General features: G+C 35.0%; 1 protein-coding gene across 1 annotated transcript; it reads right to left on the reverse strand.

The window, feature by feature from the left end:
* Positions 1–3618: 3618 nt before the first annotated feature.
* LOC131628536 (uncharacterized) lies at positions 3619–5094 on the reverse strand. The gene is made up of 3 exons (XM_058899366.1): positions 4966–5094; positions 4537–4875; positions 3619–4404 (listed from the first exon to the last, which is right to left on the reverse strand). Exons 1-3 carry the CDS (start codon positions 5092–5094, stop codon positions 3619–3621), a joined length of 1254 nt encoding a protein of 417 aa, XP_058755349.1.
* Between the last annotated feature and the right edge of the window lie 9719 nt (positions 5095–14813).

Raw genomic sequence — 14813 nt, forward strand, 5'->3', positions numbered from 1 at the left:
CAAAATAAATGGGGAATTTTGTATGTTACGGATAAGTTCATTATGAAGCAATGTATGCAATGTATGAATATGTTTATGACATATGATATGTGAACATGATTTATGTTGTCTTGATTGAGAAAATAAATCTCTATGTCTTTGTGATTTTGATGTCTGGTCTTATTTGAAGATGCTCAGCTGGGAATTTATGATTCTTGCTTGGGGATGATCAGTAACTTGATGTTCCCTGATTTAGGGATATTAATAAACCATGTTGGAGAAGAGCAAAGTGTTGGAGATGTAAACTCTGTTGGGGATTTATATCTTTATTGGACGAGAGTATTTGAATATGTCTTCTTAATGATTACTCTGTGGGGATATGATCTTGCGAAATCAGCTTTGTGGGAAGACGCAGATGTCTTGAATGTTGCCCCCAGTATTATAGTAACTACCAATCCTGGATTTGTTTAGGACACGTCACTGAGTACTGGTCCAGATATTGAACTGGACTTGCATAGATTTGCCCCAGTTAGCAGGAACTTTAGAAAGATTCGCCTTGCGAGGACTTGGTGAGATGTACACTATGGGCGATATGCCCCTAGTAATCATAGGCTCAAAGACAAGGCCCCACATTGATTGGAAATAGATTCAGATTTACTTGGATGCATGCCCCTGATTACTTTTGACGACTTTGATTCATTTTTATTTTTTTGGCATCCATGAGAGATTCTCGGAATCTTGACTTGATTGCCCCAATTTGATCAGGAAAATAGTTTGAAACCCACTCGAGGTGTATGCCTTTGATTGTTTGGCTTTTGAGAGATTCTTGGAATCTTGACTGGATTGCCCCAGATTGATTGGGCAGAGCGTGTCGTGCCCCTTGTATATGTAGGAGACATTGCTTTTCGGAGTAATCTTGTCTGTCGGGATAGCTTTCAGTCATTAGTTGCACCCTGTGCAAGTTCTTTCTGATGCTAACATTTGAAATTATGTAGCAGAATACGTTTAATAATGAATTCATGAGATGCAATGCATACGTTTGTCTTGAGTTTTAAGAAACATTAAAACAAGAGATGTAAAAGCGTGATATTTGTAAAACATGCTATTTTTTGCAGAAGCGAAATATCCACTCAGCATCTTAGTAAACCTTAAGGAGTCGGGATACCTTTTTGGTGACAGTATGCTTTCGAACTAACCATGCTTCAGTTAGGACTTTCAAGGGTTGTAACGTGGCTTGGTTCACGGTTTAAGAAACAAAGGATAATGGCTCAAAATTTGATTGTACCCATCCCCTTCTTCGTGATGTTCTTCATTCCTAAGCTCAGTTGGTTCGACTTATGCATTCAGGTTCCAAGAGACTTTTGGATTTGCGCTTTTGATAACGATGATGGTTCGTAAGCTAAGAGAGCCTTTGAGATGGCAGTCACTTCTTCCTTTTGGTAGTCACAACATTATGTTGTTCAGGAATTTATTGACTTCTCTGTTTTTATTTTTTTTATTATTTTTTTTTTATATATCCCTAACTTTTGCCTGAACTGTCCTTTTTTGCGCTTACAGTCAGCGGGATGCCTTGATTTTTGCCTAAGTCATCTTTTGATTTTTTTGACTTAGCAGGCTTTTCTTTGTATATATGTTTTTCCATTTTTTTTTGAAAGATATTGACTGCGTTGCTTAATGGTTGATGAACCATCATTGTCTTTTGATTGACATCTCCAACATTTCTTTGATGTGTATGGTTGAACCTTTGTTGAAAGGTGTACTGAATGATTCTCTTAAAATAGAATGCACAGCCAAATTAACTGAGAACTACCCTGCCCCAGGTCATGATCAAGGGTTTTAATTAGTACAAGAAAGAAAACTTCTACTTCTTAGGCTCAAAGGGGTTAACGGGTGATTAACATCCTTATATCTCCACTGTTTAGGAATTGAAACAACGCCTGTACATCGTCAGCATAGTCTGTTCAAAGCATACTGTATGAGGTTGTGGTATCGTTTTCGTCATCCTCCCTCAAAAGGTATACAACTTTAGCAGGAGTTGAGTATCACAAAAACATATGCAGAATAAAGACATAATTTAAAATGAGTGATAACGAAATAATTTATTCAAGACAAATATATGCAATGCACTGATGATGATTATTAAAACAAATAATGTCTATCATAATTTGAATGTTTAAACAAACAGAATAGAAATTGCAAATGAAAGTAAATCTAATGATCTAAAGTTCATCCACTATGACATTAATCATTCTTGTCGTGATTGTGCCTGGGAGCAGGGATCACTATAGGAGTCTGGGGATGAGGGAATTCAATTTCACCAGCATCGATCATGTCTTGAATCTTGTTCTTCAATGGCCAACAATCATTTGTATCATGTCCAGGGCTATTGGAGTGGTATGCGCACCTCGCATTGGGCTTATAGCTGGGAGCGGAAGTGTTGGGCTTTACAGGAGGACCCCTCACAGTGATCAAGTTTGCTTTTAACAAATGTTGTAATGCCTGAGCCAGTGACATGTTGATCTTCGTGAACTGACGCCTAGGTGCTCCTGACTTGCATCTTTGTTGTGGAACTGGTGTAGAGATCAGAATTGTCCCTACAGATTGGTTGGGTTCATTGTGACCTTTCCGATTGTTCCCAGCATTAGCCACATGAGATTCCTCGGGTGAATTGAAATCAATCATCTTATCATCAATGAGGTCTTGGATTTTATTCTTCAGTAGCCAACAATCGTTAGTGTCATGTCCGATGCTGTCGGAGTGGTAAGCACATCTTGCATTAGGATTATACTGATGAGACGAAATATTAGGATTCCGAGGAGGATCCCTCAAAGTCATTAGCCCTTTCCTCAGCATCTGTTGCAACGCTTCAGCCAAAGTCATGTTGATCTTTGTGAATTGTCTTTTAGGCGCGTTATGCTTATGTTGTGGTTGTGATGCTGATGTGGAGATCAGAGCTTCCCCAACTTGTTGTTTACACATGGTATTAGCCATGTAAGGCCCCCCAGTTGAATTGAAGTCAATGATCTTGTTGTCAATTAAGTCTTGGATCTTATGCTTCAATGGTCCACAATCCTCTGTGTCATGGCCAGGGCTATTCGAATGATAAGCACATCTCGCATGGTACTTATACCCAGGAGCAGGATTTGTAGGGATTGAATATGAAGGTAATAAGGTTATCAAGTTCTGGTTGAGCAGTTGTTGCAGAACTTGAGACATCGGCATGTGCAACGGAGTGAATGATCGCTTAGGTTTGGATTTCCATTTATCTTGCACACCTTGCTCCCTTTGTTGGTCCTTCTCCTTCTCGGACAGAAGTGCCTTTAATTCTTCTTGCCCCTTGGCTAAGTGAAAGATTATTTTCTGGAACTGGTTATTCTGAGCCTGAAGATTTTTGACAGATTGTTCGAGATCCATCTTTCTTACTGAAATAAACAGCGGAAAGATGAGGTATTGGCTTTTATGAACCTGTGATGTAATGTTTATGAATGATATGATTATGCATATGCAATGTTTTCAAGGAATTGAAAGAATTTTAACTCGTGTTGAAACAAAGAAAAAACATTATTTATTAATTAAATTGTAAGGTCATAACCCCAAAAGTTACATTAAAATAAAAGAAATTAATAATAAATAAAGACACTAAATTCCAGGATTTTTGTCTTCCTGACGACGCTTCCTCTTTAGGACCCGGACTTCTTCCTTGTGTGCCTTGATCATTTCCTCTCTTTCTTGAACAAGCCTAGAAATTTCGTTTTCCCATGAATTAATCTGATCTGGAGAAACAAAATCTTCAATCTTCCATTTGCGGGAAAAGTAATCAAGTAAAGTCTCTCGCTCTTTGGCATCTTGTACTAACACCTCTTTTTCAGCTTCCACTTTTAGTAAGCGTCTCTCAAAGTCTTCCCTTTCCCTTTTCAGTCGGTTAACAATTGCAACCAGGTCTTCATTTGGAGCAGGAATATATGGCTCAAATGCAATTGGGGCAGCAGGAGGAGCTACCCTTGGAACTATGGGCGTATCAGATGGATAAGGCATCCCAAATTCCATAACTCGATCATAAACCCATTGGAAATATGGATCCCATGGCATATAATTTCTCCTTCCTATATCCTTTGCGCCAACTTTCTTTACTTTCATCCAAGCTTTGATGAAAAGGTCTCTCTTCTTCTCTTTGTCGGAATCATAATGGAAATATTCTGCACTAAGATACAAAGAACGCGGTTTGTCCTTCAAGGCAAAGCCAAACTGATGTCGAGCTAGAATGGGATTATAAGATATTCCTCCACGAACACCAAGAAGAGGTATATTAGGGAAATCTCCACAACTATCAAATAGCAAGGTTCCCTCGAACTTCTTTTGGTACCATAGGATGTCGTCGAAAGAAAGCTTCATAATTCTCTGAGCCCAAGTTAATCCTTCTTCATTCTTTCTTACGGAGAGAGGTAAGTGCGAAATAAACCACTTATGCAATAGAGAAGCACATCCTAGGACACAACCTTTCCTTTTTGATACTCGGAAATGAATAGAATGTAGTAAGTCACCAAGTAAAGTAGGAACCGGATTCTTGCTAAGGAATATATTGATAGCAGCCACATCAACAATTTTGTCATAATGGAAAAACAAAACTTGTCCATAAATTAAGAGAGACAACACAGCTTCCAAGGCATCCATACTTGAAGCTTTAGCAAGAATCTCCGCTTTTTCGTAGAGGAAATCAAGGGGTAATCCAGAATACTCTTTCTTACTAATCCAAACCTTCTCAATTTCTGATCTTGGCAAGTGCAGGGCAGCAGCAATGACTTCCAACTTAGGCTCTTCTTCTTTACCAGTATAAGGAATTTTATTAAGCACAGGAAGTCCAAGCAAGTAGGAGAATTCTTCCAAGGATGGTACTAACTGAAAATCTCTATAAGTGAAGCAATGTAGTAACGGATCATAGAATTGAACCATGGTGTTGAGGAGAACTTCATCCACATTAGTTCGTACCAAACTTATGAGTGTATTGAGAGAATCACTGAATTTGAGAGAACCAGAGATGTTGTCGCAGAAAATCTTCAATTGCGTTGGCACTTTCTTGAAATTGAGGAAGAATGGTTTACGGCCTTTTGTTTCCATATTCAAACAACCTACAAAACAACATACGGTTAAAAAACCTCTAATTCCTTGAAATGGGTTAGTCATGCCATGTATGAATGATGCATGTATGCATGATGCACATACACAGGTAAATCCACACAAATCACACAATTTTTGGATTAAGGCTTGCGTGGAGTTTGATCAAGTGTCCTTCCCAAGGGTATTTCTACGGATAAGGAAATTTCAGCAACGGGTTCTACCAAGTGACTCAGAATTGTCGACCCTCCTAAAGCACCCTCGAACATGATACATACATACCATGCAATGATACTTTGAGAAAGAGCCTATCTGAGCTGTAGTATCGGGTAGCGACTATGCTCTCAACATACATCAAGAGTAGTCCCCCCACTACGTTCCTAAAAGCCAGGATGGGTTAAAGGTAACTAACGGTCCTTGAGCTCCGACTCACCCACAGGTATCCACACGAACCTCCCTCATACAAGAGAAGCATGTAAACACCCATAGAGGCCTAACTCAAGCGTGAACTCTCATATTGACCAATCCCAAGCATACACAAGGGAGGTCGCCATGACTATGCCACTTCCTATCTTAGATGTACTTGAATCCGGGAATAGGATTCGTCCTTCAGTTAATTCCCAAAACGCCCCTGAAAAATAAAACAAACAAAGCAAACAATAGAAAACATTTAAAATGAATCATAAACTTTTAAGGTAACCCCTCTTTTATCGAAAATCCCCAGCAGAGTCGCCAGTTCTGTAACACGGTGAACTGACTTTTTATTAATCGGAATGTCGCGGTAAGCAAGAGTCGCCACCGACTTTTATTTTATCCAAACAAATTCGGAAAGGCAAAAAGAAATAGAAAAAAACCTTTTTAAAGAAATCTAAGTTCGGGGGGTAATTTATGCAAAGGGAAGGTGTAAGGCACCCTTTGCATCCATGGTTTTCCATGGGCTCTTAATTGCTTTGCTTGCTCGTTTTCAGAAAAAGTAGATGAAAGAGATAGGGACTTTAGCTTGTGAATAAGCGTTGCCCTTTTGAAAAATTATGAGAAAGAATGTAATAAAAAGGTTTGAGCATTGCAAGGCAATTAGGGGCAATTACCTTAAACTCAGATGATAGGTCTCTTTTTGCCTTTCAGAATGAAAGGGTCTATCCTTGCCATAAGAGGGCAGGAAGCCTTTCGTTTGGAGGTTGAAAGGTCATCGAAGCATCCTTCGCCATAAGACTGTCCCATGCCATAGAAGGGCAGGTAGTCTAAGGTAAGGATCAGAATAAGCCTTTTCGTAGGCAGCCAGAAGATACCTCAGCCTTTTTCCGTAGGCAACATCCGAGGGTCGAGATCATGCATATCGAAGGCAGCATCATTAGGGACCATGATCTTAATCGAGGCAACTTGGCTGAGGTATCCTCGAATTCGAGGGACGTGGCTTATTCTGCAAAAACACAAAGGCAACAGGCAACAAGGCAACAGGCAACAGAGAGGGTTACCCAAAAAGTGTGCGTGTGTGCATCAATCACGTGAGTCAATTCAGAATATATTATCTTGTATTTAGTTATTCTAATTGATTCAGAGTTGCACTCCCTAAATTACTAACCACGCAGTATATAAAACAATAAAGGGAAGGGGGAAAATGAAACCAGCGGAGGAGAGGGGATTTGTAACCAGCGGATATAAAATAATAGGTCTGAACAAGTAATAATTGAATAGGATCGAGGTTTTAGGGTTACCGACTATTCGAGCTTTGGCAATTGGCGAACCCTGGAAAGAAAGAAACATGGCAAACAACAGAAAAAAGGGTGAGTGCATTGTCGATTCGAAGGCAAACTTCATTAACCACAAAGAAAATAGAATAATAAATTAAAAATAGAAATAGAGATAAGGTACTTAGCTTGGCATTTGCCTGACAGGGTTGAGGGCAAGGTTTGCCAGAAGCATCGACTCCGACCATTAGGAATGAGCAAAGAAACAAATAAGGCGTGAGTGTATTATCAGATTCGAGGGCGAAGGGATTAACCCTAAAAATAAAGAATAAATAAATATAAAAATAATAGTAAAAACAAATGAGGGTACTTAGCTTTGTATTTGATCTGATATGGTTAGTAGTCGGGAGAGATCTCAGGGTTAACCCTGAAAAAGACAAAGGCAAAAGAAGGAGTGAATGTATGCACAGTTCAGAAATATAAGGGCAAACCCTAAAATTAAAAAGGAAACAAAATAGACTTTGAATAAATAAAATACTTAGCTTTTGTATTTTGATCGGGCGCGTTGTCGGAGAGCGTTGAAATGTAACCCTGAAAAGGCAAGGCGCAAAAAGACAATATTCAGTGTATTGGAATGTTCGTCGTAAATCCTGATTAGGGCGAAAATTGAATTAACGTAACACAATCGATTTAATTAATTATTGGTCTTGCGACCTAATTAATTAAATCGGGATAAGAAAATAAAGTCAAGCACAAAATATTTTTGGGATTTTTGGAATTAAAATAAAGCAAATATGAATTTTTAAAGGTCTTAAATAAAAGCATATATGAATTTATTATTAAAAGTATATAAGTAAATAAATATAATTTGAATAAAAAGGAGATAAATTAATATGTAAATAGAATAATTTAAATAAATTAACAAGAAAAAAAAATAAATAAATACATAGTTAACTAAATAATATATAGTAAATATAAAAAAAAAGATATATATAATTAATACATAAATAGATAAATAAATAAATATTATTAAAAAAAAAATTTATAACAAAATAAATAAACAATTTATTATTAACAAGAAAAAAGAAAATACTTAATTTGATATGTATATATATATATATATATATATATATATATATATATATATATATATATATATATATATATATATATATATATATATATATATATATATATATATATGTATATATATATATATATATATATATATATATATATATATATATATATATGTATATATAAATAAAATAAGAGAATATAGGTTATGTAATTAAAGATAAAAAAAATTGGAAAATTCTTAGCTTGCAATCAGGTGTGGCCGCGCGCATGAAGACTATGGTATGCCAGCATCCTCCTGTGCGTTGGATTGAGGATGATGATGATCAGATGGCTGGAAACGTGAGGGACCACAGAATCGCGTGTTTCATAATGCATTGGATCCATAGACCTCTTCCCAGGGGCGCGCGCTTTTCAGATTCGAATGGGCCAATGACTCCCCGCCACCTCATCGTCTTCTTCAAAGAATTTCTGCAATGCACCTTTTACAGCGCATATTGCTCATGCGCTATAAAAAGTTCCGTTTTTTAACACCTGCACAAAACAGCGAACACGACCAAAACCCAACAAAAATATGGCGCACCCCCACCAACACGATCGTCTGGTTCATGCGAACTCAACCATGACCACCTCGTAACCTAATTTTACCTATAACGGAGAACCCTAATTCGAGGCCGAAACCCTAACAATGGTGATCTGTTCACAAACGCATCACAACACACCAAACTTTCCAGAAACAACATTCATAACATTATAAACATGAATATGCTATTAATTTTGAGTATTGATGCTTGAATTTATGGAATCAGTTCAGATTAAAGTTAGACAAACCTTGAGCGATTGGAGAAGATTCTTGGTGCCTTAGGACTCGAAAGCAATTGAGAAACGTTCAGGGATGCTCAGAGAATGAATTGGGATCAATCGAATTCCTTGAATCTCTTTGTAACAAAGAATTGAAGTTTGAATTTTTTTCCAATTCTCTTGACTCGGGTTTGAGGTTTTTATGGCTGCAAATTCGTAACCCTAGGGATCTGCAATGCTTGGGTACTTATAGGAGACTATTTTAGGTTAACCATACTGAATAAAATCCAATCAAATCTTGATAATTGTTGTTTGGAAAATTTGATTTAAATCTTTCTATTATGGGCCAATTTCAATCTTTCTCAGCTCCATTCTTTGTCACTGATTTTGCATTTGTTTATTTACCATTTATGAGATTATATTTGATTGGAAATAAAAACAAATATAATCTCCTTTTAATTTTATTGTTTTATATACTTAATTTTATTGATAAAATCATAAAAATAAATAATAAAACAAATAAAAATAAAAGGTAACTTGTTTTGGGGCGTGCATGGACTCAAAGTGAAGATTGGATTAGTAGAACATAGGCCCATTTGGAAGATTTTAGATTTTGGGACTTTTCTCTTCACATTTCCCTCACAAAATAACCCAACTTTGACAAGGTGTATCTCCCTCAATTCTTGAGGTATGGAAGTGTTCTTGGACTTTTTGGAAACCTTAGAGAGTCCTCTAACCAATGTCTTTGGTATCATATCAAAATCATTTTTCATTCTCATTTTATGAGCTTTAAGAAAAAGTGTCTTTTTGTTGACCTTTGAAAAGGACCTGTAATGTATGAGGCCATAATTCTTAGACCATTGACCTGTGAGCTTTGATTCTTGGACCATTGGATAGAGGAATGAATTCTCTTCAAAATGAGCTTTGGTGGGAATTTTTCTGATGAAGTATGAATATTTGGTGAATTTTCAAAGTTTGGTTGACTTTTTCAGTTCATGCCTAAAATAGTAACTCTTGACTTTTGACTTCTCTGATCTTTCCTTGCATGATCATGATCAACCCTTGATCAAATGATGATTTTAGGGTTATGAGGATGTTGTTTGACCAAATACTTTGAGTTTTGACTACATATTGACTTGAAATGACTGTTTTGCCCTTGAGAGTCGACTGTTGACCTAATCAGGATTTGAAGGACTAAATTTGCTCTGTTTGACTTGAAACTTTATATGGAGATACTCTGGGATGTTAGTGACCCTATGGAACCATCTTGAGCCATTGATTTAATGATTTTTCCATTGAGTTAATCAAACCCTAGTTCAGAGCTTTTGTATAGGAGAGTGTGTTTTGGAGCTTTTGCACATGGACTTGAAGCTTGAATAAGAGAAATAATGTGGGCAAATTTTGGGGTATGACACCTCCTCATCATCTTGTAAATTTTAAGTTACTGATATGACATGATATAATATAATATGATAGAATAATTAATTTTTAATAGTTGACAATGTAATTATTTTACACTGTCAATTCATAATCATTAAAAGTCTTTAGATTATTAAATTAAATAACAATCTTGTAAAGAAAGATACTTCTGTTGATACTAGTAATCTATTTCATGTCACATCACATATACCAAAGAATAAAAATATTGCGTTTGTAATAATGAAATAAACTTCTTTGATTAAATTAAAATGTTTTTTAGAATTTTTTTTTTATATTTTCATAATTTTTTAAATACTCTATCAAAAAAAATTTTAGTGTCTTATTTATGTTTTTTTTCTCAAAAAATAATTGTTCATTTATAATATTAATGCAACACTTATTATTATTTTTTCATTAATTTTCACTTTATTTAATTACACTTTTAACTATAATTAATATAGGTATTCTAATAAATGATATTAGTTTTATTTTAAAAATCAACTCATCTAATATTTTCTTAAGAAAAGCGCATTTATCAGATAAAATATTTTTTATGAGACGGATTGAGTTTTTTTATCATTGAAATTTACTCTTTAAAAGTGAAAAAATGAAATGTCGCAAGTTCGAACTCGTGGTCCTACATCCAATAAAAATATATCACTCTGTTATGTCATACAAATAATTTAAAATTTTGAATATGGCTTGGCATGATACATAGTCGTCATTGATGGATAGTATAAATTAATCATTGATGGATAGTACTATAAATTAATCATTGATTGATACATACTAGAGGGATATATTTTTATTGGATGACAATGTAAAACATTACATCAAACTTTTAATTTTTTTAAGAAAAATATTTTTTAGATTTAAACACTACTCCTTCCGTCTCATAATAAATATCTTATTTGAGCTTTGCGCGGTTATTAAGAAAATGATTAGATGTATTGGTTTTAATGAAAAAATTAGTATCATTTATTAAAGTGCCCTTATTTATTATAAGTAGTGAATTAGTTGAAAAACGTGAAAGTTAATATATATATATATATATATATATATATATATATATATATATATATATATATATATATATATATATATATATATATATATATATATATATATATAGGGGTATAGTAGTGGAAAAAAATAATAAATATTGCATTGGTATCTAAAGAGACATTTATTTTGAGACATAGAAAAAGTGTAAATAAGACACTTATTATGAGACGGATGGAATAATTAACTAATGTGATTACCCCGAGCATCAAACTATTATACCCGGATTACCTTAATCTAAAAAAACCGGATGGGTCAAGGGCGGTTAGATTAATTAAGTATCCTTAATCAACACGATTTAGTGATAATGAAGATCTCGAACCAAATCTAAATGTCTGAAACCATTAGAATCAATTTGATCCATAATGATGCTTCCTGAAACCTCCTTTATTTTCACATGATGTTTTGTCCAAACACAACTTTGATAAAGCACCTGTTTGTAGTTGTAATGCCCCAATCGCAGGTCAGTGATCATGGGATACCCTTTGTCTCCTATCACGGGACCTACTAGCTTTGTTCTTTTGGAACTAAGCAAAGCATAGGGTACCTTTTCAAGGGAACAATGATGCGATACTAGCCTAGGTTAGTTTTCTTTCTGTTTTTGCATATTATTTGACTAATTGATTATGTGGTTAACCACTGATAAATCGAAACGTGGTGTTGCATGCATATTAATTATGAAAAGTGTATATGTCAATCAAGTGATAGTATGACTTCAATGTAATGTTTTTAAAATGGATAGGATCCCAAATTGGTGAGACATGATCATGGTTTACTAGTTCATTAAACTACAATATAAACAAAATGGTTATCATTTAATTGATTTTGATAGAATAGAATTTGGTAGACTGGTTTTGACAAAATTGAATTTAGTATAATTAATTTATATTTTGAATTTATAAAATTAAATTTAGTATAATTAATTTATGTTTGAATATATTTATGTAAAAATGAGTTGAACAATAAATTTTAGTGTAAAAATTACAGTTAAATTTAAAAGCTACAAATTCTATATTAAAATAAAATTAATTCTAAAAATATAATCAATTATACTTTATGAGAACCAAACACTTCAAAAACACTCTAGAATCAATTATACACTTTTAGAATTATTTTTGTCTAAGGGCTTTCATCAACAAGACATATTTGACTTTCATGAGACATTCTACCTGTTGTCAAGCCAACCACAATTCAAATTATTTTTACATTGGCTATCACATTCAAGTGGGAAATTCAACAAATTGACATCAACAATGCATTTCTCAATGGAGACTTGTAGGAAGAAGTATACATGGACCAACCACCTGGCTTTGTTGATCCAAACACCACACTAGTATGCAAACTACAAAAGGACATATATGGCTTGAAACATGCCCCACGAGCCTAGCTAGTATAACAAGCTTCACTAAGCATTAAATCTGTTTGGCTTTGTATCAAGCAAGTGTGATCACTCACTCTTTGTTTATAAACATCAAGGTGTTACACTATACTTTGGTCTATGTTGATGATAAACTCATAAGCAAACTCATGTGTTACACTGTGGGAGCTATGTAATATGTAACTCTCACGCGACCTGATATAGCCTTCTGTGTAAACAAGGCATGTCAGTTCTGTTGGAACAAGAAATGTCACTAGAAATGGGGGGTTGAATAGTGACCTCTTTTTCTACCTTTTTAAATCAAGTTGAGTAGTTAACAGGAAGATGATTAAGAAAATAGTAATGCATAAAACACACAACAATTTATATTGGTTCACCAAATGGGTTAGTCCAGTCCTCACACACAGTGAGATTTTTCTATTATTCACACTCTTATCCTCCAAGAGGAATAAGTGAAATATTTCTTAGAAAGCCTCAAAAGGCTATTACACTTTTCTAGAGTTTTCTCTATTTGAGAATTTACTACTCTATTTTCCCAAGATTTTATATCTCTTGATGATATACAGAATGAAGGATTTTTGTTTCAAGATTACTTCACTATATGGCAGTGATGTAATTTTTTTTACTTTGAATAGAGCTTCTACTAATGTTAAGACTTTTGTAAGCTTTGTGTGCTTGATCTTTTTCTTTTTCTCAATTGATGCGCTTTCAGAAAGATTTTGGCGCTGTATTTATAACCATGTGGATATAGAGCCGTTTGAGAGGCTGAGCTGGATTTGTACTTTGAGTATTCATGGGATGTGTCCTTTTCAGTATATGGACTTTTGAAAGTACTGGGCCCAATTTTTGAATATGTTGGATCTAGTAAGAGGTCCACGTGTCTTCTTGTGTCTTTGAGTAGTGAATGTTCTTGAATGTTATTTGCAAGTACACAAGTTAAATTGAGCTATTCTTTTCAAGAAACAAAATCATATGATAGCTAATGACGTGGATGACCTGTCTTAATTCACAAAGAATAAACTAAAAGAGGAGTTAGAAAGATAGTTTGTTGTCCTCAAAATAAGATATGTTTCAACAAGTTCATGTCTGTACCTCTTGTCTGGCATTAGAGTTTGCTAAAGAGAATTCTTCAATACCTTAGTGGCACCATCAACTATGGCATGCTTCTCCAACCAGCAAATCCACTCACAGACATCTCTCTTGTTAGAACAAGATTTGTTCTGATCAATTATCTTAGTTTTGATGATAACAATAATATGAATTTTGCTTAAGATAATATGGTACTCTAATCCAATGCAATTTCCTTTCAGGAAATATATAAAGAGTACGCATAATTCAGCGCTCAGAAGCTTTGTCTCAAGGGTTCAGCATGCAACATCAGAACATGGTCTGGCAAGACATCAGAAGATGGTCGAAGCAGAATCAGAACATGGGTCTATGGAAGCATCAGAAGAACAAGAGAACAGAAGCACTGAAGTACTGATGGTATCACGCTCAGAAGCACTTCAAGGTCAGAAGATCAGAAGATGTTATGCACCAAGCTGTTTGACTCTGATGATATTCAAACGTTGTATTCACAAACATCAGATCAGAAGAAAGTACAAGTGGCAAGCTACGCTGACTGACAAAAGGAACGTTAAAAGCTATTCTAGGCTACGTCAGTAGACACAGCGTGAACAAGGCTCGAGGTAGTTGACAAAAGCGTATAACATTAAATGCGATGCTGTACGGAACACGCAAAGCATTAAATGCACTCAACGGTCATCTTCTCCAACGCCTATAAATATGAAGTTCAGATGAGAAGCAAGGTTAACGATTCTGCACCAAAACAACTCATATTAAACTTGCTGAAACGCTGTTCAAATCAAAGCTCAGAATCTTCATCTTCATCAAAGCTCACTACATTGCTGTTGTAATATATTAGTGAGATTAAGCTTAAACGTTAAGAGAAATATCACAGTTTGTGATTATAGCTTTTAAGAAGCAATTGTAATACTCTTAGAATTGATTACATTAAGTTGTAAGGAACTAGAGTGATCGTGTGGATCAGAATACTCTAGGAAGTCTTAGAGGTTATCTAAGCAGGTTGTAACTAGAGTGATCGTGTGGATCAGTATACTCTAGAAAAGTCTTAGAGGGTATCTAAGCAGTTGTTCCTGGAGTGATCAGTGTGTGATCAGAAGACTCTGGAAGACTTAGTTGCTGACTAAGTGGAAAACCATTGTAATCCGTGCGATTAGTGGATTAAATCCTCAGTTGAGGTAAATCATCTCTGCGGGGGTGGACTGGAGTAGTTT

Source organism: Vicia villosa, unplaced genomic scaffold (assembly GCF_029867415.1).
Source record: "Vicia villosa cultivar HV-30 ecotype Madison, WI unplaced genomic scaffold, Vvil1.0 ctg.000460F_1_1, whole genome shotgun sequence".
In the NCBI taxonomy this organism is placed as follows: Eukaryota; Viridiplantae; Streptophyta; class Magnoliopsida; order Fabales; family Fabaceae; genus Vicia; species Vicia villosa.

Bases quoted from the DNA above. Each gene is read 5' to 3' on its own strand.
- LOC131628536 (XM_058899366.1), bottom strand. From the start codon at position 5,094: ATGGAAACAAAAGGCCGTAAACCATTCTTCCTCAATTTCAAGAAAGTG. The intron at 4,876-4,965 runs GTACGAACTAAT...AGAGATTTTCAG, and splicing joins TCAATACACTCATAAGTTTG to TTAGTACCATCCTTGGAAGA. The intron at 4,405-4,536 runs GTTCCTACTTTA...TCCGTAAGAAAG, and splicing joins TATTCCTTAGCAAGAATCCG to AATGAAGAAGGATTAACTTG.